At 41.6% G+C, this 22450-nt stretch overlaps 2 protein-coding genes across 2 annotated transcripts; both read left to right on the top strand.

Annotated features, from left to right (window-relative positions):
- Positions 1-1412: 1412 nt before the first annotated feature.
- On the top strand, positions 1413-13777 carry LOC124116485 (carbohydrate sulfotransferase 8-like). Its single transcript, XM_046477834.2, has 4 exons — positions 1413-1762; positions 2885-2995; positions 11554-11591; positions 12668-13777. The coding sequence occupies exons 1-4, from the start codon at positions 1753-1755 to the stop codon at positions 13775-13777; spliced, it is 1269 nt and encodes a 422-aa protein (XP_046333790.2). The 5' UTR covers positions 1413-1752.
- A 5422-nt stretch (positions 13778-19199) lies between these two features.
- Positions 19200-19823, top strand: LOC124116484 (ras-related protein Rap-2a-like). Its single transcript, XM_046477833.2, has one exon. It carries the CDS (start codon positions 19200-19202, stop codon positions 19821-19823), a length of 624 nt encoding a protein of 207 aa, XP_046333789.2.
- The last annotated feature ends 2627 nt before the right edge of the window (positions 19824-22450 follow it).

The following is a 22450-nucleotide window of genomic DNA, read 5'->3' on the forward strand; positions in this document are numbered from 1 at the left end:
ATCATCTTTCAACGTCTTTTGGTATGACGCGGCCGAGGATCGAACCCCAAACCTTACGCTCTCCGGGCGGACGCTCTACCACTAGACCACGGAGGCGGTCTTTTCAAAACAAGAATAAGGTAGTGATAAGGTAGATAACATACATCGAGCCAATATATGGCACGAGAGTATCATTAAATCACAAGAGAATGAAATAGTCGGGCCACGAATTCCCGCTAACACAGAATGTAATGACAATGTTCAATGACGACAGCCGGACTTTGCCGAGCGGTGTCGGAAATAAAGCCGGGGAGCAGAGAGGTCACTCACAGGAGTCCGTATCTAAAAATAGACGCCCTCATGCATATTCATCGCCCTTCAGGCTCGCTTGTGGAGATGGTCATGAATATGCATGAGGGCGTCTATTTTTAGATACGGACTCCTGTGGGTCACTAGACTGTGACATGGGTATATTCGTTAACGTTGTAACAATCTAATGATTGATATTGCGAGCAACGATCCTACGATGCCACACAATCAACCCAGTCGCCGGACCTGATCAACCGATCCATGAGTCAACACAAGCATGTGTTGCAGGTGACCCTGGGCCCAACGGCTTTTGTAAGAACTATTGGACGTTCAATTGGCAATATGTTGCCTAGAAACGATTTTCCATCGCCGTGCGGATTTAGCTATATCAAATTGCAATTGTATGTATGTCGCTTTTCACTGCACAGTCTGTTCGACACAGCTATTGGGTGACTATAATTATGTTATATAGGATATAACACTATAATTATGTTATATCCCATTTGTCTCTCAGTGCCTAATGTTGTAAATAATCACCAAACGAGCGTGTGTGCCGTGGTGGGCTTGCGCTACAAAAACGCTCACCCTCTTTCACTGGGAGGCTGCCTCCGTGGTCTTGTGGTAGAGCGTCCGCCCGGAGAGCGGAAGGTCTGGGGTTCGACCCCCGGCCAAGTCATACCAAAAGACGTTAAAAGATGGTACTTGTTGTTACCCTGTCTGGCGCTCGGCGTTAAGGGGCTAAAACAAGGAATGGTCAGCTCGGAAAAGGTTGCTTGCCGTAAAAGGTGAATATGATTGTCCTAAGAGGCTACTAACAGCATTGGGTGGTCAGGCTCGCTGACTTGGTTGATGCATGTCATCGATCCAAGTTGCGTGGATCACTGGATTGTCTGGTCCAGACTCGAGTATTTACAGACCGCCGTCATATAGCTGCAATATTGCTGAGGCGGCAAGCAACAAACAACAAACCAACCAAATCACACACATGTGTTCTATATACAATGGATATAGCCCACAGACAAATACATTACTGCGATGTATTGAAGAACAATACCAAACCTACAATCAGCTGTACCGTTAGCTTGCGAGTGTGCACGAGAGACGGAGAGTCGAACAGTCAATCCCGCCTCACCAATCACCCTGCAGCCAGCTGTGTCGACTATCGACATGTCGTAAACTTGCTCTTGGCTTTTGTAGATTTCATGTGTCAACAACAGAAATAGTTACTTGGACTTGAAGTCGAAAATTTTAATGTCGCCTAGTTGCATAACAGTCGAGACCTGTTATAACTCAGGTATTTGTGTAATCTCGCAGGTAACGGCTCATACGGTCGAGTCTTCAGTCCACATCACAGTGTACGAGCGTATACGTGTATACGAGGCTATCGACTCAGGTATTGACAAACATATTTAATTGCCGTCGCCATCTTGGATCAGGCACCTTCGTTTCCTTGATGTCGTAAACATGGTTTTGGGTAAGAAATGTGTATTTTTTACCTTTTTCTTTAATAACTTTCTGAGCAGTTATTTGACAATTGTCGATACGTAGTACCAGTGATGACATATTCTAATTCATGTACACAGTACATTCGCTGTTGCATGAAAATTATTCGGACTTGTGAAGACGTCACCTTAGAGTGTCTTGTGTAGGATTTAGTATTTATTTGTTAGTTATTTGGTCATATAAATAACGCTGACTGGTGTTTTCAAACGCGCGAGATCCGTTTGACTGTAAATATACACCATGTACCTCTATGATCGGTGGTACAAAGATACAGGCTGTGCGAGAGGCTGGTTGAAACGGAACGAGCTGTACAGACAGGCGGGCATTCAGTGTATTGATGAATTAGGATGATAACTTTGACGCTATTGTTGACGCCAGTGTAACATGATTCCGTCAAATCCAGCTACATGAAGGCGACGGTGGGGTAGCATGGTGGGTAAAGCGTTGGCTTGTCATGCAGCAGTCTGGGTTCGATTTCTCGTGTACATGCACCATGATCCGCGGCGTAAAACAATACTGACTCACCTATTTATGAGGTGAATGAATGTTGTCCCACGCCGCAGGCAGAATTATTACAGCAATTTCACCGCCACCATACGTTCTTCAAGGTACGGGGGCGGTCGGGTAGCCTAGTGGTTAAGGCGTTCCCTCGTCACGCCGAAGAACCGGGTTCGATTCCCCACATGTGTACAATGTGTGAAGCCCATTTCTGGGGTCCCTCGCCGTAATATTGCTGAAATATTGCTAAAAGCGGTGTAAAACCATACTTACTCATTCACTCGTCAAAGCACGCCAGTGGCTGCTATTTTTAGCAATAATCCGCGTCTGGGTACGATGGGATACACTTTTATCACATTAACAGTCGACTCCTACGATAAGCATGCAGTGCTGGGGACCTTTTCTGTCAAACGGGAATTTCTGTAACTATGGAATACTGTAAAGGTCACTTTCTCCTTTTGGCCAAAATCTCTCGTTCACACGATTTCGCCTTCTCGCATATGCAGCTTGTTTCCAAGGCCGATATCACGAGAGCATCTTTCAGAGTCTTCCATACTGTGTGTCCGCTCCCTAATTACCGTGTTTGTGCTCCTAGTCCGATGGCTGTGCACCCGGCCGCGTGCTTTCAGACGCCTCCGACGGGCTGTTGTCCTGGCTGTTGCTGTAATCATCTTCATCACAGTCATGTATCCCCAGGAGAATACAGGTGAGAGGGTGAGTGAGTGAATGCTGCTTAACGCCGTATCAGAAATTTGCGACGAGAGAAGACAAGAAAGTCCAATATTCCAAACGTTTCACCTGAACTGCGAACACTTTACAAAAGAAAAATCACACATTACGTTTTCAAGGGGCGTTCTGTCATAGTTGACCGTCCAATCTCACTAATGAACTGACTGAGGTTTACACCATGGAGTGTTAGTAGAAATACCTGGGAGCCTTGCTTGTTGTTTTACGCCGCACTCAGCAGTATTCCAGCCATATAACGGCGGTTTGTAAATAATCTGGACCAGACAACAAGTGATTGACATCATGAGCATCGATTTCCACAAATACATACAATCAACCATCAACGAGCCTGACCACCCGATCCTTTATACTCGAACTATATGTGAACCCTGAATCCCTCCGTGGTCCGGAGCCTTAAACAGGGAACCTATTCGTCGATATTCATACTCCCAGCGCAGTTACGTACAAAAACCTCCAGACAAGCCTTCCATATGGCCCCCTTAGGGAATCTTGAATCGTGGGTTCGAATCCCGATTCGCCCCGATTTTGATCCTACCCGTGAAGACCCGGGTTAGATTAGACCTTCAACAGCCCATGCTTGCTCTAAATGGCAACTAGGGGCCACGGGTGGCCCAGTCGTCTAAGGCGCCGCGATTCGCTGTGCAGAGTTGCGTCCCTTAGGCACGCCAGAAACCTATGATTGTGGGTTCGAATCCCGATTCGCTCCGATCATGTTTCTAGGTTTGTCAGCACAATACCCGTGCTCGTGGGTTTCACCGAAGTGTTAAACGTCAGACCTGCATCACTTCGGGCTTTCCTCCCACAATTAACTGACACGCCGTGATATAACTGGAATACTGTTAAAAGCGGCGTTAAATCCAACTCACTCACTCACTCTAAAAGGCGATGTTACGACGTAAATTGTAATACAAAGGTAAATTGTAATACTTGCAGCAATTTGTAATAGTTTTGACGTAAATTGTAATAACAACGTAAATTGTAATAATATTTGACGTAAATTGTAATACGCAAATTGTAATAAAAATTGACGTAAATTGTAATAATCTCTACTTGCGGTAAAATGTAATAAATTCTTACGTAAATTGTAATAACCTTACAACCGTATTGTCCAAGACGCCAATTGACTAGAAATGATCTTTGTCAGTTGAGCTTGCGTTTCACATGTACAATTCGAGAAATACTGTGTATGATGACAAACGTACAAAACTGTTAAGTTAGGGATGGTTGGTATAGGCTTTATCGTACAATCGTCATTGAAGGGTGGTGTCAACATCGTCAAAAACGTTTATTGGAAGTGATGTGATGTTTGTGGCATGCTATCATCTACGTAGAAGATACTACCATCTACGTCATAGTGTTTGTGTGGGGTTGTTTTTGTATGGGTATGTGTGTGTGTGTGTGTGTGTGTGTGTGCGTGCGTGCGTGCGTGCGTGCGTGCGTGTGTGTGTGTGCGTGTGTGTTTGTGTATGTTTGTGTTTGTGTGTCTATGCTGATGAGGCCCAAGTATCGCAGCAACAGTATGATTTGGTTTCTTAGATAGTTACTAGTCTTTTCATCAGAATTTTAACAAAGTATGTTGTAATTTCATTACAGTGCTTGTTGTTTGTTGGAATGACTTTAATCCTCTTAAACCCCCAGAGGAGGTTATGCTTTCAGGGGGTTATTGTCCGTCTCTAATTAATGATAAAAAATGAAAAACGTATTATCTACGAAGAATATACGTTCATCTAATGTATTTGCTACATTCTAATTCGTATATCTACAGGTTTGTGTTTCTATTTTATCTTTTAAAATATCTTACTTTGTTCATTTGTTACATTTTGTATAACCTTTAATTGCTCATATCAGCATTTTTGTGGGACCTCTCACAAAGTAGTGTCACTCATCTTTCACTTGGAACTATGTGTATAAGTGCAGTCATAGATCTGATACCAATGACATATAGAGGTCGTATTTACTGGCATACATACATACATACATACATACATACATACATACATACATAAACACACACATACATACCTATGTGTGTATTTACTGGCATACATACATACATACATACATACATACATACATACATACATACATAAACACACACATACATACCTATGTGTGTATTTACTGGCATACATACATACATACAAACATACATAAATATATACATACATACATACATAAACACACACAAACACACACATACATACCTATGTGTGTATGTGTTTGTATGTGTGTGTGTGTGTGTGTGTGTGTGTGTGTGTGTGTGTGTGTGTGTGTGTGTGTGTGTGTGTGTGTGTGTGTGCATACTGATGAGGGCATAGTATCGGAAATAAATATAATTTGGTTTCTTAGTTAGTCACTATTCTTTTCATTGGAATGTTAAGAAGGTATGCTATAATTTCAATATTTTATTACAGTGCTTGATGTTAGATGGAATTATTTTAATCCTTTTAAACCCCCAGAGAAGATTATCCTCTGAGGTAATTTTTGTCCGTATATATACACTCTCTCAAAAAAGAAACGCAATCCCTATATTCTCAAGATGTTTATCTCAATATTCAAGTTATTATAACACATTTATCATTGAAGACAACAATATGAAATTTGGCATGGTGGCAGTACAGTTATGCAAGTTTAAGTCGAGACTTCGACAGTTCTCTCACTAAGATTGACTTGACGCAAGGGGGCGCCTTTCTCAGTACCTCGTATGAGCGCCACGAGCTGCGATCACAGCATTACGCCTCCTAGGAACAGAACGGATTAGACGCTGGATTCTTTCCTGAGGGATTGCTCTCCACCCCTCCTGCAGTGCAACGGCTAGTGCATCCAACGTCTGCGGCGGCTGTGTACGTGCACATACTTGTAGGTCCAGATAATCCCAAAGATGTACGATTGGGTTGATGGCTGTTGATCGGGAGGGCCATGGTAACACGTTGACGTTAGAATTCTGGAGAAAATTCACTGTTGCATAAGCAGTGTGCGGCCGGGCGTTGTCGTGTTGATAGAGCTCCCTCTGTTGGTCGATAATCTGCAGAAGATGAGGCTGTAAGACATCATTGATATAGCGCTGGGCTGTCAAATTGCCACGAATGATCACCAAGTCTGATCTTTGGTTGTAAGACATGGTTCCCCACACCATGGCGCTCCCTCCTCCATATCTGTCGACCTGTCGAACACAGTTCGGGGCAAAACGTTCGTTTCCTCTTCTATAGATACGTGGCATGAGGCTTTTGGCAGTTTGCTCACTATGATAAAAGTAACAATAAAATGCCCTTGTGCACGAAAACTGGTGTGTTTGGGCGCTTACGTTAATAAACAGTGTACATGGTATAAGTGCATATCAGAAAAATTGTATTTACAATCAATATTTTTCTTCTTGGGGTCTTCTCACATTTTCAGACTGGGGTTGCGTTTCTTTTTTGAGTGAGTGTATCACAAATTAGTGATAACTTATGAAAAACGTAATTATCTGTTTCGAGAATTATGTACCGCATTATACCTGAGGTACCAAATTTGGTATGAAGGTTGCTTGGCGCAATCCACCAACGATTGCCGAGTTTAATGATCTTAGAATACTCTTCGTATAAAAGGTCAAAGAGAATATTTACGTTAGTAACAAAACCCTTTTCATTATAGATTTTCCATCCTTTCAATTTTGATCAAAACAGATATATTTCAGCAATAATTGATTGCGCCAAATTTATTATACATTCTGATGCTCTTTGAAACTCAACAAGACATGCCCGAAGATACCGGATATTATTTGTGTATGCTTTGAATTATGATTTCGTGCCGTTATCATGATGGATTCTGTTTTTGTTGTTGGGGCAAGGAGTTATTATCGCAGCAAAAGTTGTCAGTAAGTTGTTGTTAGTTCTTCATGAAATATGAAAGGAATCCAGACAGTTACATTTATTCATTTATTTCATTAAATATACTTCTTCCTATGAAAGGAAATATTTTATGTTATATTAATGATCCATATGTTAATCATACATTGCTCCAAATATTGCATAAGTTAACATGGTTTGCATTTATTAATTATTATGCCCCCGTTTACGAAGTAAGTCGGGAGTATATAGCGTTCCTTCCGTCCGTCCTTCCGTCCGAGCTTTTGTACGGCCCATAACTTTTTAACCATGCATCCTAGCTTCACACATTTACCACAATGAGCACTTGAGCCCTTTGCTCGTTCGAAGATTCTGAACTTTTTAATTTTTGCCGTTTCCATGGACACATTAAGAAACTTAAACTTTGGTGGGTGTTTTGTACAGCCCATATCTTTTTAACTATGCATCCTAGCTTTATAAAGCTTGCTACACACATTTACCACAATGAGCACTTGTGCCTTTTGCTAGTTTAAAGATTCTGATTTTTTTTTATTTTTGCCGTTTTCTTGGAATCATGGAGAAACATAAATTTCCATGTTTACAATATTATGTATCCTAGCTTCAGCAAACTTGCTACATTAACCACTATGATCGTTTTTTTTTATATCTTTTATAAGATTCTGAAAGTTTTCTCTTTTGCTGTTTTCATGGAAACATGATGGAATTAAGAAATTTTGATGACTGGTTTTGTATGGCTAATATATTTTCCAAAATTGTTTCCACACATGTAGGGGGGGTGAGTGTGTCAGTTGTCACTGGAACTCAATCTTTTTAAAACATTGAAGTTAAAATCAGTTAGAAATATGTATTATTTCATTAATTAAGAAACTATTTTCTATTTGTTGTTGACCAGCGGGGATAGCGGGGTTATGTAAGCTTTGCTCACTTCTTTCTTATTATTTCTTTATCTGTGAGAAGTTGACAGAGATCGAGAATACACAATATCTAATAGTATAGGTAAAGAATATCCACGCCCCTCTTTTGATATTAAAAAAAACATAGTATATAATGTTATGTATTAAGTATTCTCCTTCCCCATGCATGGGAAATCTATGCTGCATTTGCTGACGACTGTTTTTTTTCCTTTGACATTGCACAGGAGATCTGTCACTCATTTGTTGTATTTGAATTCTTCGTCAAAATATAAGGTATAAATACGATTGAATTGTCTCGTTATGTGCTCCTTATCAAATTAAGTAAACGTTCAATGCAAATCGACATAATTTCAGGTGCCGGTTACCAGAGCTCTCTTCGGTAACTCGTAACTCAATGTTATTGCAATGGACTCCTAGCTGAGCTACTATTGGATGATAAATCAATTAACCTATTTGTCGAATAGACGTACCTAATGTAATCCATCATTTGTAACCCGAGGATGGATCTTTCAGTCATAAATTTCGATGTGTACAGTTGCTAGAGTATCATTCTAACAGACAGACACAAGCTGCACGTAAAATAATTGATAAAGTTAGTCCTTGCGGGTTCACATACCTACATGTACATCGCCCAGGACATTGTCATTATTTGCTCTACATCCTCCGAGCAACGTTAACAAAATTGAAACTTGAATAATAATAAATTGATATTATGTACATGAACATGTATAAATCAGCTTGCACACAGACTACTGCAGAATGACATGTCATCCATTTGCTAGTTTAGTTTAGTTTAAACATATTTTATTCACAGAGCAAAATGAGAATTGTATTGGGGACAAGTTCTTGCAACTTAGTAAACCCCTACCCGCATAAAATATGTACAAATATACAGTTGCAAAATAAATAAATTTGCTTCAGTCAGTAAAAGTCAGACTTTCCACATTAACACATCAATATATTTGTGTAAGTTTGTTACGTTATAATTATGATGAAAATCGTCAATAGGATATGTTACAATTAAGTACAAAACACACAGAGTATTTCTCAAATAAATAAGAAAACTAAGTTCATTCTAGTAATTAGTCCTCTCCTGGCCAACCATAGAAATGAAATTCCAATGCGTTTATATATACATATAATTATACAACGATGTACGATAACGACCTCAATCCTCCCCCACACCCATACTTTAATGACGATTGTACGATAAACCCTGTACCAACCCTGACAAGGATAGGTTCTAGTCACTTAACGCCTTTGACACTAAACTTATAAGGTTATTACAATTTACGTAAAAAGTTTTTACATTTTACCGCAAGTTGAGATTATCACAATTTACGTCATTTTATATTACAATTTGCGTATTACAATTTACGTCAAATTTTATTACAATTTACATTGTTATTACAATTTACCTTTTTATTACAATTTACGTCGTAACAGGCGACTATGCTTGTTGTAAGAGGCAACAGTCGGGTGGTCAGACTTGGTTGATGCATATCATCGTATCCCAATCGTGTGGATCGCTGCTCATGATGTCAATCACTAGATTTTCTGGTCCAGACTCGATTATTTACAGACCACCGTCATATAGTTGGAGTATTGCTGAGTGCGACGTTAAACAACAAACAAACAAACAAACAAAAGAACACATGATTGTGATCCTTGATTGATCAGCGCCATATCCGCGCTTGTGGGTTTCACCAAATTGATGAACGTCTTAGACTCTTTTGACTTTTTTCCAACATGGAGCTGACACGCCGAGATACGTTATACCCCCATCACACCAAACTAGTTCTTAATACGTTCGTGAAAATGTTGTCGAACGGGCTCCAACTGTGTATGAACATAGTGGACGTAGTAGCAACTATTGACAGTCTTTTTACGAACTTCATGGACGGGCTCGGACGTGGAGGGTGCTCTGGAACTTTAAGTCTGCTCAAAATTTTATCCCGTCCATCCCGTTCTGCAATTAGTCATATTGACGTATTACGAAAGGAATTGCCGTACTTCGAACCTACTAGTGACGTGTTACGACGTGGTCGGACATGAATTTCAGTACGTGTGCACACCGACCGGGGTCGTTCATCCCGTTCGGTGACAGACCCAATTTGACCGCATTACGTTCTTAGTCAATCTTTATTCCAACAAATACTTTTTAAACCAAATATAAAGTTGTGAAGCAGTTGGCAACACGTCTCTACATGGTTCTGAAAGTTCCCAGTAGGTTCTCGTTACGTTCTCCCAGTTTTGAGTACGTTTGTGTGGTTCTCACGCAGTTCTTACTGCAACCACCCCGTGTGAAGTACGATAGGACAAGCTAGGGTATAAATACCGCTAGGGTCTCAGGTTCAACGGATGGGCTGGAGATTTCGGGCAGTGCACATCGTTTCCTGACGAGAAGATCTTCAAGATTTGTGACCAGGACCATGGATAACTTTGCATACATTAACTGTTGAATGTTGGTTTTAACCAATTTATGCTGGAAGCAGAAGAGTGAGTGAGTGAGTTGGGTTTAACGCCGCTTTTAACAGTATTCCAGTTATATCACGGCGTGTCAGCTTAATGTGGATGGAAAGCCCGAAGTGATGCAGGTCTCAGACGTTTACCACTTCGGCGAAACCCACGAGCACGGGTATGGTGCTGACAAACCTAGAAACATAATTGGGGCGAACCGGGATTCGAACCCACAATCATAGGTTTCTGGCGTGCCCAAGGGACGAAACTCTGCACAGCGAATCGCGGCGCCTAAGACGACTGGGCCACCCGTGTCCCCGGAAGCAGAAGAAGAGTACAATGCGATGGTAGAGGAAGAAAGAAGGGGACACGTAAGAAGGTGTCTTTATGAATCGACTTCTCTTTGGAGGCATGATGTGTACACCTCGGAGCCCTGAACTTGAATGAAGACTGGCTACAACACGCTCGGTATCCATAGGAGTCGGGCCAGGACGGGCCAGGAGTGAGTGAGTGAGTAAGTATGGTTTTACGCCGCTTTTAGCAATATTCCAGCAATATCACGGCGGGGGACACCAGAAATGGGCTTCACACATTGTTCCCATGTCGGAAATCGAACCTGGGTCTTCGGCGTGGCGAGCGAACGCTTTAACCACTGGGCTACCCGACCGCCCCGGACGGGCCAGGACGCGAATACACACACACTAGGGACGAGATGAGGACGTAGTGCGAACGAGTTGGTCGGGTGAAGAATTAGTTAGAACTGGCTTGGACGTATTCTGAACTGGCTACAAACGGACTGCAGACTGGCTAAGAACGAGATAGACGTATTGAGGACTGCTTATGAACGAACTAGCATCGTCTTTTACGCCAAACTACGCGTTCTACTGTGATCACAGCCCTTTCTAGTATTTGTTTTAGAACGGGATAGAACCACTTTGGTGTGATGGTATCGTTACTATTCAAAGCGGCGTTAAATCCAACCCACTCACTCGACACTATGTGCTGGTGTCAGCATTACATGGAGACACCCCGTGGGTACTGCGGGTAACAGGTCCCCAGACAGCCTACGTTAGTCACACCAGGCGGCTAAATAGGGGGGTCAGACTTGGTCAGTTGGTTGATTGCTCCGGAATCATGGAACGTTGCTCGTCACTGGATTGTCTGGTCGATTATCAACAAGCCACCGTCAAACAGCTGAGTGTGGCGTAAGCAAACACACGCATGGGGACACGTTAATGGTAATTTCAGATAAAGTCCGAGTTTGTATGTTGTAGCTTGATTACGTATATTTTCAGATTCACTTCATGCACAAGGAATGAAGCCTTTGAAAAGAGTAAGTATATCTTTATCTACACACGGCACTTGATGCATGATTTGAGTTGAGGGGAATGTCCGAGTTACTCCCCATTCCTTAAAATAATCGAGCAGAGACCCATTATTTTGAAGGAATGGAGAGTTACAAGGATATTCCCCAACTTAAAACTCATCCCTACTTTTACACTTTAACAAAATATTTTTTCTTGTGGAAAATATTTGAAAAATAAACGAGAACTTTTTTCTAGACTATATATACACTGCGTGGGTCGCCCTTGCGTGATGCACGAGGAATATGTTCCTGCACGTGCACCAAGCTCCGGCGCGAGCTGATATTTACAATGCATGGTACACGGCTCTTCATAATTTCTTGAGGTCCCAGACGAGTATTTTATCAATCGCTTGCACATTGTATTATAGGAAATATCGAGCCCAGAGCAAGGATATATATATATGTTTACCTGAAGGTTGATCTAATTACTATGAATATGAACATTGCATATTATTTTAGGGCTTTTATGCATTATGCAAAATTATGAAAATATTAAATATTTATTCAATATCATATCGTCATGTGTCGCCGTAGCTGAGGTCGACAATCACATGACCACAAATCAAACGATGCGGGTTCGAACCCCACTGGCGACACATGTTTTCCGACAAATTTTGAAATCATTCACTTGTCGAAATATTCAAAAAATAGTTCCGTCAATTCCAAGTGAAAATTAATTGAAATATTGGTTCAAGATAATGTATAGTTAACAAACAACACTACATTCCTGAAAAATACTGGAGCGTTTAAACAATACAATGACGTCACAGATGTGTTTTTAAGCCCGGGTATAAAGTACGTGTAATGCGGACAAAGGTGGTATATTTTGAAATAAGCCATGGAAAAGATGGGATAGCTGATTACAGAGCTTGATCCTCATTAGGTCTCAGCGTCCATTCCAAGACTCGATTATTTACAGACCGCCGTCATATAGCTGGAATATTGCTGAGTGCGGCGTAAAACAACACACAAACAGCCAAACGTTCCATGGGATACGATTTAGACACGGAACCATTCAGTGCCATGATGTTTATATATTCCAGACCAATCACGATCATCCGCCTCCTGCACATCGGTTCGAGGAACGGCGTCAGCGTCTTGAACGCGCCTGCAAACTCCGCATCAACCTCCGGTCTGGACTTCAACCCCTTTTAAACTACACTGAACAACTGATCGTAAATGTAAAGAGCAACATCTCATTATGTGAAATTCCGAAAGTTGGTTCTATGTTTTGGCGATCGGTTCTGAGCGTTTTAGCAGGAAAAACGGACAGTTTCCATTCCGCGTTTGACAAAAACTGGCTGACCTATCTCTCAAGCCTACCGAGCAACCAGATAGCACAGTATAGAACAACGAACAAGATAGTGTTTGTCAGGAACCCCTTTTCCAGACTTTTATCAGCATACGTCGACAAACTGTTCGGACCAAACCCATTTTATTGGAATTTGGTTGGAAAAAACATTGTGCAAACAGTCCGACAAAATCCATCTGCAGACAGTCTAAGATGTGGCCATGACGTCACATTTCCGGAACTTGTTCGTTACCTGATCATAATGGACAGCAAAGGAGTGAAATTTGACAGTCATTTTGTGCCGGTAAGTAGGCACTGTTCGTTTTGTGATACGCGCTACGATTTTATCGGCCACGTCGAGACGTTCCGAGAAGACGTGGTCCGTATTGTTAACGCCGTCTCCCAACTGAAGGAACAGGTCAACCTGTCTGGAATCGAAACCGGGACAGATCTTCAGCAGCTGGAACGAAACACGTATAATGTTTTCGGCATGAGAAAAGAAAGGATACTCAAATGCATGACATTTCATGAGGCTCTACTTCGACTCTGGCGACGGTGGCAGATGCGAGGTATTTTGCATAAATCAGAAACGTTTCCTGTGAAGAAGGACCAATCGAATTCTGTTACGTTTAACGAATTTCACAAGATGGCAGTCGAAGCATGGAATCGTTCCGGAAGCGGAAGTTGGAAGTCAACCAATAGAAAAGAGGCTCTGATGGAAGCTTTTAGCGACCTTGACCCTGGTGATTTAGAACAGCTGAAGGCAATGTTTGAAAATGACTTTTTACTTTTCGGATATAGTCGTGACATGGATGTTTACGGCGTAAAGGAAGCGGATTTTAAATACTTTAAACTTGATTAAAATTTTGTTTTTAAAATTATGTATTTGTGTTAAACGTATAATTGACAGAATTCATTAATATTGTGGTTTGAACTAAAGCAATCCACAATACGTTGCAAAACTAAAACATCTGGAACGAGTTAATTAAATTGCCAACCCGCTTTGGGTACGTGGGTCTATTTAGAGTTTATTCGGGACTCGGCAGCGTTGCACGTGGGACGCAAATAAAAAAATGACATTTGGAATGCACATTCAACCTTTTAAAAAAAATAATGATATTGGTAATTAATTCCTTATGTATTATGTTGTTTTCGATATTCATTCAGTAATTTCACCCAACATCGCACCTTTTTCTTTCTGCTTTAGAGATATTAAGTAGTACTGGGATTCATGGTTAAGCAATGAGACTCTGAGTGAACAATTAGATGGTACTCGGGAATAAGGAAGGGGGGGGGGGGGGGGGGTTGATTGGCACCCTCATTACTCAGTACTCCAAGGTGGCATCTTTATAATCGATTCACGACTAGTGAGTGAGTTATGGTTTTACGCCGCATTTATCAATATTCCACTAATTTCACAACGGGGGACACCAGATATAGGCTTCACACATTGTATCCATGTTGGGACTCAAACCCGGGCCTTGCGAACGACACTGTATCCACGGGGCCACCCCACCGTCCCTGAGTCACGATTAAGCCAGGCACCCAATAAACCAAGTCACCAAGCCCTACCAACCGATCCATTCAGTCTCTCTGTAACACAAACATAGGTTGTTTGGGACGTATTCTAACCCGGAATCTCCACAGCTGACCATATTGGTTTTGACTGGAGAGAAAATTGTCAGATCACCTCAAAAGCCAAATGCTGAATTCTTGTTTTTTCTTACAGATCCAACTCTGAAAACCCTAATGACTTCCATATAGTGTAGTCTCGGCCTCGCGTTTCTCACTCAAGCAACATCGTGAAGATCTCGGTTACAAAAAGTCGTCAGCAACCCATGCATGCTTGCCGTAAAAGGCGACTATGCTTGCCGTAAAAGGCGACTATGCTTGCCGTAAAAGGCGACTATGCTTGCCGTAAAAGGCGACTATGCGTGTCGTAAGAGGCGACTACGCTTGTCGTAAGAGGCGACTAACGGGATCGGGTGGTCAGGCTCGCTGACTTGATTTGATGCATGTCATCGTATCCCAATTGCGTGGATCGATGCTCATGACATCAATCACTGGATTGTCTGGTCCAGACTCGATTGTTTACAGACCGCGGTCATATAGCTGAAATATTGCTGAGTGAGACGTTAAACAACAACATCAACAACAAACTCAAGCAAAATGTCTGAAAGTAGTTTTCAGTTAAACACATTAAGTCATTACAAATTAATACTATCCAGAATTAGTACTCTTTATCAACATTCAAAATACCTGTCAACTGCCATCATGTTCATACACTCCCTTATATCCCACCACGAAGAAAACAGGCTCACGTGGATTTCTGAGCCGGAAAAAATATCTTGCATCCCGCTACAGAGCAACAGCTGCAAGTGGTTTAGGAGTCAATGAAGTCACGTGACTAGTTAATACGCCGAGGGATACTGCTCCAACTTACAATGTCATGTGTGAAAACAAGGCCGACCAAACCGGATGTACACTACGGTTATAACGAACTCAAAGGAACTGCTAATTTTAGTTCGTTATAACCGTAGTTCGTTATAAGCATATATACAGCATAACTACAGCAAATAGTCGGGACCAAAAAGTAAGTTCGTTATATCCGTCAGTTCGTTATAAGCGTGTTCGTTTTAACCGTAGTCTACTGTACTTGCTTCCGGCCTTTCTGTTTGTTGTTTATCAGTTGGTGGTTGTAACTGGCAACGTTTTATATTTACCATCTCGGCCACGAGTGAGAGTAGTCCATAGTGGACCTGGTTTCAGCAGGTCACGTGACTAGCATCCCAACACACTTTCCCCGCAGTCGTGACCCTAACATTTATAATTTATTTACATTAATGTTTTTAATAAAAAGACTAACGAGTCTATGCATGGTCCAATCAAAATCGCGTAACGATACGACATCCGGTTCGTAAATTGCCGTGCATATTTCGGTGAATTGCAGGATTCGCAAAGCATGTGTGCCGTCAACTCAGCGTCAAGAGATATTTTCCAAATCTGTTCTTGTAGCATCCAGTAGTAGTGACTTGATGCACTTCGCGAAGTAAGACCCGTTTTGTTAAAATACAGATCTTGATTATCATCCAGACCGTCTTCACTTGACGACGCCATTTTGTTTGAAACAAATGCATACGATATGAGAGGTGGAATCTGATTGGTTTAGAAGGGTTATACCTCGTAATAGCCACTGTTGGCGCTACGATCTAGCCCAGCCTAGTTCGGCAAGGGTGGAAACTGGACTTCTACAGTCAGTTACCTCCCTTTGCCTCGGGAAGATGTGAACTGAAATACTGTTAAAAGCGGCGTTAAACTCACTCTCTCACTCTTTCAATCACCAAAACACCCTCTTACCCGTTTATTCACTCATATTCTTTCGGCAACGGAGAGGACAAAATAACGAGTAGTATTATATGTTAAGAGATTGACGAAAGCGGTATGAAAGTTATCAAACGTGTTCATATGAATGAGTGAAACAATGATATTTCCCTTGATCAATTTGGCCGTGGTTGTATTGTCATGGTGTAAAAATCGCATGATAATGTTCCAGATGGTACGATTTGGACACCAAACATTCAGTGATATGATCTACATTTCAGTCCAATCACGACCGTTCATTGTCTTCTGCATGTCGCCTCGAGGAACGGCGTCAGCATCTTTACCGCGGACCATCTGCCTGTGGGATTCACCTGCATCGTTTCGATACATAACTGAATAAGTTCAAAGAGGCGTTAAACTCACTCGCTCTCTCAGCAAAAAAAGCGTTCACTCACTCACTCACTCACTCGAACGAACGAACTCCGGAACTCGGGAACAAATCTTAAATTTCCTAATTTCCTCTCAGAATGGTGCATATCCAAAGTATAATATACTGAACCGCAAAAGGAACGCTATCCCAAGTAACATTGCATGAAAAGTTGTCATTTAAATATCTGGGTAATTATTGTCAAAGTTTCTAAAATTTAACATTACCTTGTCCGGAAAAATTATATTTGAAAAACAAAGCAGATGACAATAAAACCGATCGCTCAAACGCATCACGACAACAGCCATGGTAACCCGATGCACGTGAGTTCCGTGCAAATTGAAATGCACACGCGTTACCCCATTTCTTGCCCTATACAAATCCACCAAGATCGGATAACATTCATTCGTTATTGAATTGCTACCACATGCCAAGATTGACAAGAAATCAGCGACACCAAGCCCTTGGACGATTGCAAACCGCCCGGCAAGTAGCCAATGAATTTCAAGTCCACGTTAGGACCATATACAGGCTCCAACAACGGTACCAGACCACCAATTCTACAGATGAGCGACCACGTAGTGGAAGACCAAGGGTCACCACCCGACGTCAGGATCGTAAGATTGTGCGACAGCATCTTCAAGATCGCTTTGTTACTGCTGCGGAAACTGCTCGTCAGACCATGGGGACACACCAGCGACACATTAGTGCGGACACCGTGCGTCGACGATTGACACCTCCACTGTCACAGGCCACACCGAGGACCCATTCTGTCACCACGTCATCGCCGGGACCGTCTTCAGTGGGCAACGCCGTGGGGAACGTTATTCGGATGCTTGTGTTGTTGAGAGAGACTCGTGGGGTGGTCCGAGCATCATGGTGTTCGGTGAAATTGGTCTTGCCTGTGGTCTTTCAGAACATCGGTCCAGGGAGAGGCAATGGTGTCACAGCAGCTCGGTACATTGATCAAGTCTTGAGACCACACGCCATACCTCATTTGGCACGTCGCCGCAACCACGAGTTTCAGCATGATAACACCCGTGCCCACACTTCGAGAGCAACAAGAGACTTTCTCCAGCAGAATGGCATCAGAACCATGCAGTGGCCTGCCCTCAGTCCCGATTTAAATCCCATTGAGCACCTGTGGGACGAGATTCAAAGACGGCCGAATGACGTCAGACCAAGGCCGACAACTGCAGCTGAACTGCGCCAGGCGTTCCTCAGAGTGTGGGCTCAAGTGCCTATAGCCTTCATCAACCGCCTCATCCATTCCATGTATCGACGTGGCACGGCAGGGTACACGAGATACTGACTTGTGATGCCATTATCGCAGAGACTAGTGTTGTGTTTTACTTTAAGAACATTTGACACTTTAATTCCAACCTTGATTAACAGGATAGGGTGGTCTGGCTCGCTGACTTGGTTGATGCATGTCATCGTATCCCAATTGCGAAGATCGATGCTCGATTATTTACAGACCGCCGTCACATGGCTAGAATATTGCTGAGTGCGGCGTTAAACGACAAACAAATAAAACCATAGAAACAGTATCTACGTTAAGAAGCGATGTTTCCAAGAAGTTATCAAATCATCGAGTTGGTCAGACCATGCGGAAACGTATATACGTATGCAGGCTAAGTCTGTTGTTTGTTTTAAAGTGTTTGTAGTTAACAGTTATACTTTCTAAAACTGGTTCACGCGTCATAGGCGGATTGTACGGTGGCCCATAAGGGACATGGAGTCTGTTTTTCAATTTTTTGATGTTTCACTTACTTTTATCGTAACCTTTTGCAAATTAACACAATTTGTCATACAAATATGTGATAAATCATGTATAAAAACAACCGAAAACATGGAAAATGTACTTTCAAGTAGCTATTGAGTCGCCGAAATGTGAACCGAAAATGTCTAAAACTAAAATGGAAATGTCAAAAACCAAAACGAAAATGACAAAAACTAAAATGAAACAACAGAAAAACTATTTCAACCGCGGTGTTAATAGTTTTCACTGCAGTGGGAATTATATCACCGCGGTTGGAATATTATCACCGCGGTGGAAATAGTTTTCTGTATTTTTATTTTAGTTTTTGACATTATCGCTTTTGTTTTTGACATTTTCATTTTAGTTTTTGTCATTTTAGTTTTTGTTTTTGACATTTTCGTTTCATTTTTCAGCGATTCAATATCTTCTTTACACATGATTTATCACATATTTGTAAGACAAATTATGTTAATTTGCAAAAGTGAAATATCAAAATATGGAAAAACAGACTCCATGTCCCTTATGGGCCACCGTAGAATACACATTTCATACTAAATTTTTTCTTGATACAACCCCTTCTTTCAATTAACACCATTCTGGTACACAACGTCAAATGATTCATAAATCTAATTCAGCAATCATATAAAAGCTGCTTGAAAGCATACTGTCTCATGTATTCCGACTGGCTTGCGTCACCTACACTTCCTTTTCAATCAGCACTTCACAAAGACTGCAGACCAACTGTGTCGAGTCGTCAAGTCAACAACAGCAGGCATGTCAGCAACTAATACCATCCAAAGTTTAAATATCGTTGTCCTTGGAGCCCCTGGAGTTGGGAAGAGTTGCATCATCTCCCAGTTCCTCCACCACAAGTTCCTTGAAAGCAGTGGCTTCACCATCGAGCTGGAACAACAGTCGACTGTTCTTGCTGACAAAAAGCGACAAATCTCCCTGGACATCGTGGACACTCCAGGGGGGTATTGCTTCCAGGAAAGAAGACGGATGGCAATAGCCGCAGGAGATGCATTTATTCTTGTTTTCTCCCTGGACAAGGAATGCTCCTTTGAAACAGTGGCCATGCTGAGAGATGAAATTGTTCGCATCAAAAAGACGACAAAAGTTCCCATTCTCTTGGTAGGGAACAAGAGTGACATAGATGATGAAAAGAGAATTACCTCATGTAAAGGAGCAAAACTGTTTGCCAAGAAAGAGTGGAAAACCAAGTATGTCGAGGCTTGCGCCATGGACCACAACAGTGTCACAGAGGTGTTTAGGAAAGTCCTGAAACTTGCCAAGGTAAAGGTCCAACTGAGTTCCCATGCCTACGATTTAGTACAGTTCCCAAAAGGAGCCAGATGGCTGACGTCCTCTTTAGGAACGTGTTCTGCGCCAATATAATATTTGAACACAAACACTACTGGTTAATTAATGTGTTTTGAATATATTTCTTGTTACAATTACAATAGCTGAAAATATTATTTTGTCCTTGTAAGAATTGACATTTTATAAAAGCCTTTGGCTTATTATCTAATGTATATACTTAAAAATGTTATGTATAAAAATTTATAGAAGTGCCTTAATAAAACATTGTTCAAATCAAATCAGTCTGTCGTTTAGATAAACAATTGGGGTGATGGCTCGGTACACCGATATACTTGGAATTGCAGGTGCTACCGGTAGGGCAGGAAATTGCCTACCCATTTCTTAAACACCTGGTGTCATCACTGATGTCCAGTGACCCATTCATAATTTTCACAGCTATTTTTCCCTTTCCTCTCTTGCAATGACATTCAATATATGCTCCCGATCAGGGGAGCAGGGGTATTGAATTTCCTTTCTCACATTATGGCTACTCCAACACTCACTGGTTCTCAAAACAAAAACAGTGTGAAACAAACAAATGGTACACAATCAACAATTGTATTATACAATTAACTAGGTTTACAAATTACTGCACAGCAATTACAAAGGCAGTATGTAATGGAGTTGTAGTACGATATTCAATGGCAATATCAAATACAAAATATGATGGCAGAGGTGATAGCAAAAAGTTCAGTGATAATAGTGACTGTGGCCAAGCTCCCGAGATAGGCCTAGGCTGGGAATCCGTGGTGATAAGTGAACTTCATACAACTGCTGGTCTTGATGTAATGTGAAATGTGAGATGACAGGCACACGCCCACTCCACTTATATGGTCGAACTAGCTTCAGGCACTTTCCACACAGTGCTCGACCAGTCCTGTGTCACAAGAACATCACAGAATACTCGAAATGTTTCTATAACGCTTGACATCTATCCATGCTATTCCGAAAGTTTACAGATAATTCGAGCGTTTTAATGATATAACTTCCTCACCACTGCTTACATTCAACTGTACTACATTCCTGACAACTACTCATTGTCCAAATACAATGTTATGAACTTCTACTGAATCTCAACAAAAACAATGTAATACAGTTACAATCATTGTTTAACAATGAATCACAATGCCATATAACCCTACAACAAAATGAAAATGAGGAAGCTGTTACATGCACTGTCGGAAAAAATAGAGAAACATCAAATGAAATTGATACTGACTGTGAACAATTCCTTGATCTGTTTTCCACGGAATTTGATAATAGGGTCCACGGGAAACAGATTCACAGGGGTAATAGCCGTAGACATAAGTGTAGCATAAAACCCATTTGAACCCAAGACAAGATACCGGGCCTGAAAGAATGGGTTAAAATAAAAAGGATCTAATCCAGTGAAAAACAGTTTAGTTTGCGGAAATCAGAAAATGTATTCTGACACGTGATGCATTGCAATCGTCAGTGCAGGCTTTTCGTTCGTTGGAGCAAGACACACTTTACCGTCGTAGCAATAATCGTGGTCTTTATAGAAAATAGTTGTCATTGGACCAATATTCGTGGTCTTTAGAGAAACTGGATGGAACTATATTCGTGGTCCCGAGAAACGTAAAGTGTGTACTAGCTCCTATAGTCAGTTATTCATTCATTCCTACATTCGTGGTCATGGACCTTCCATAGTTTCTTTATTTTCACGTTCAGTTCCCTATATGTCATAGGAAGAGAATCACGTTCAGTTCCCCATATGTCATAGGAAGAGAATCACGTTTACTTCCCCATTTATCGTATTATTTCAAGTGGAGTCAAAAAGACGAAAGGTAGACACGTGAACATCGCCTTCCACTGTGCAACTATGGCCCTGACGATAATTTTGACCTCATCACCTCTGAACTGCATTGGATGAAATCAAATTGCATCACTGATTTAGAAAATGATTGTTTAAATATCCTGATAACTCTAAGCGACGTTGAGCAAGCTGTGAGGGGGCAAAGAATCACAAGGCTTCAGGTTTCGATGAGATTTCAGTGGAGAAGCTTAAACTCATGAAATAACGTCACCACCGAGGCAGTAAATAGGCATTATCTCTCCCATTGTGGGGCACAGGTGGCCCAGTCGTCTAAGGCGCCGCGATTCACTGAGCTGAGTTGTGTCCCTTGGACAAGCCAGAAACCTATGATTTTGGGTTTCGAAACCCGGTTCGCCCCGATTATGTTTCTAGGTTTGTCAGCACCTTACTCGTGCTCGTGGGTTTCACAGAAGTGATAAACGTCTGAGACGTGCATCACTTCAGGCTGTCCTCCCACATTAAGTTGACACGCAGCGATATAAATTGAATACTGATAAAAGTGGCGTTAAACCCAACACAACTCACTCACTCACTCTCTCCGATTGTACAGACTGGCTGCACCAACACCAGACAACCATCTACATACAGAGGGATAATTGAAATCAGAGTTTAACAAAGTGGCTCAAAGATAACAACAAACTCATTGAGGAAAAGAATAGTTATGGAAGACAGCGAAACAGCTTGGAACATATCTTTGCCTTGTATACCTTTGTAAATATTATAAGAAAAAAATGCCGGACAAAGTACCTTTGCAGGGATCATTGATGTGAGAAAAAAAAGCCTTCGTCAAGTTTGAGCGTGACTGTGTGGGTCATGTTACAGAAGG

This window comes from Haliotis rufescens, unplaced genomic scaffold (assembly GCF_023055435.1).
Source record: "Haliotis rufescens isolate VD_foot unplaced genomic scaffold, xgHalRufe1.0.p SCAF_42, whole genome shotgun sequence".
NCBI classification, from domain to species: domain Eukaryota; kingdom Metazoa; phylum Mollusca; class Gastropoda; order Lepetellida; family Haliotidae; genus Haliotis; species Haliotis rufescens.